We start from the raw sequence: 1,936 nt of genomic DNA on the forward strand, positions 1-1,936 counted from the left end.
CAATAAAAAGCATCTCGATAATCAGGGGTAGATCTCTATGAGGTTGGTTTTGATTCAACTTAATGCCACTTGTTGTAGGTGGAGGAGGAGGAGGAGGAGGAGGAAGGGGTGGGGGGGATGGGGGGGGGAGGTCGAGAGATGAGAGATGGAGAGGAGGAAGGGGCTGACTTTTTCAGGTGGGGACGATGGTGAACTTCAACGTGGACGGGAGGTTTCACCAGAGATCGTCGCAGGTTTCATCGTCCTCGTACTTCATTCCTCTCTCACATTAGAACTATCAAGGCGCTCCAGATCTTTCTGGCACAGGAGGGATGGTACAGGTTGGATACTATCGCTCCCTCCCCCTTTTCCCCGCTCCCTCCCTTCCTCCCTCCCCTCCCTCCCTCCCTCCCTCCCTCCCTTTCTCTCTCTTCCCCTCCCTTCCTCCTTCTCCCTTCTTCCTGCTCGTCTCTTCCTCTCCTCTTCTCACTCAGTTTCTCACAGGCCGGCATTGCACAATCTCACCAACGCGCATCAGGAAAGCTGACAGTCTGTTGCCTTGCAATGTGTGTGAAACCGCTCTCAGAGTCGCGTCACCCTCCATGTTTTCCAGCTGCACAAATGGCTCTGCGCATTTCAGGTCCAACACAACTTGAACACGAGATGAAGTCGATTTGTTTCCCTTTTGCTCGCCTATGTACTTGTTCTCATACTTATTTTTGTCCTTATCTTTGTCCATATGTTTAACCTTACCTTTGCCCTTGATTTTGTCCTTATGTTTAACCTTACCATTTCCCTTATTTTTGTCCTTATGTTTGCCCTTACCTTTGCCCTTATGTTTGTCCTTATGTTTGCCCTTATGTTTGTCCTTATCTTCACTCATCCTGTCTTCTGCAGGAGGCGCTTGCTTCCAATGTCGCATTTGTCTTCTTCAACACTTTTGCGGAGAAGGTGACGAAACATTTGATCCTCCTTCACAAATCACTCCTTTCTAATCCCCTGAATATCCTCTGCATTTCTATCCACTCCTCATCTCTCCCTCCGCTTCCTCGTTCCCTTGCTCCTTCACTTCACTTCCTCGCTCCCTTCGCTCTCTCGCCGCTTTCCCTCCTCATGGCTCTTCGTTTGCGCTGCATTCCTCTCATGAGCTTGCTAGGCGGCATCAAGGGACATAAAGTCACTGAGCGAGGTGATCAGTTTCTCCTTGACACGTCGATCGGCTTACCATCTCCAAGATGTCACAGCGTACAGCCGTTCCTTTCTTTCACTCCATCGAGTCTTTCGCAAGGAAATGTGAAGCTCAGGTGATTTTATTGCGTGCAACAACCTGCAAAGTCCCACTTGTCCTTGTCTTGTCCCACATGTTTCGATGAAATCGATCGAATGTCTTCATTTCTTCAATAGTTTTTATCTTTTCTGCTCTTCCCGCTCGCTATCATTCTCCTTCTCTGATTCTACTGCAACCCTCTTGTGGCTCTGGTTGTTTCTGTCTTTGCTCAATCATCCCCCTCGTCGCTCCAATCCGTCGCTGAATCTCACAGCATTGTCAGAGGGTCGTTCTCGTCCTCGATGTGAGTGAGAATCCTCAATTCCATCCATCTGCCTACGATTTTCCAAGGTGAGATCAGTGTCATCAGCATGAAAATTTTCTCCTCCTCCTCCTCCTCTTCCTTGTCCTCCTCTTCCTCCTCCTCCTCCTCCTTATCATCATCATCATCATCATCATCATCATCATCATCATCATCATCATCATCTCCATCATCATCTCCATCATCATCTCCATCATCATCATCATCTCCATCATCATCATCATCTCCATCGTCATCGTCATCGTCATCATCATCCTCGTCATCATCGCCGCCACCAACACCACTAGAACGACCAATCCCATTTCATGTCTCCTTTTCTCTGCTTTACACCTCATGCTGCCTTCCTCTCTTCTGCCCCTCCTTCACTC

General features: G+C 48.6%; 1 protein-coding gene across 1 annotated transcript in view; it reads left to right on the forward strand.

Annotated features, from left to right (window-relative positions):
• Positions 1 to 272, forward strand: part of GUITHDRAFT_114977 (hypothetical protein) — a gene marked incomplete at both ends in the record, with an annotated part of 2,241 nt that extends 1,969 nt beyond the window's left edge. Inside the window, one exon of the mRNA XM_005825794.1 lies at positions 177 to 272. Within this exon, the coding sequence (XP_005825851.1) occupies positions 177 to 272 (96 nt within the window). The remainder of the gene's footprint in view (positions 1 to 176) is intronic.
• Positions 273 to 1,936: the final 1,664 nt, after the last annotated feature.

Source organism: Guillardia theta, assembly GCF_000315625.1.
Source record: "Guillardia theta CCMP2712 unplaced genomic scaffold GUITHscaffold_80, whole genome shotgun sequence".
In the NCBI taxonomy this organism is placed as follows: domain Eukaryota; class Cryptophyceae; order Pyrenomonadales; family Geminigeraceae; genus Guillardia; species Guillardia theta.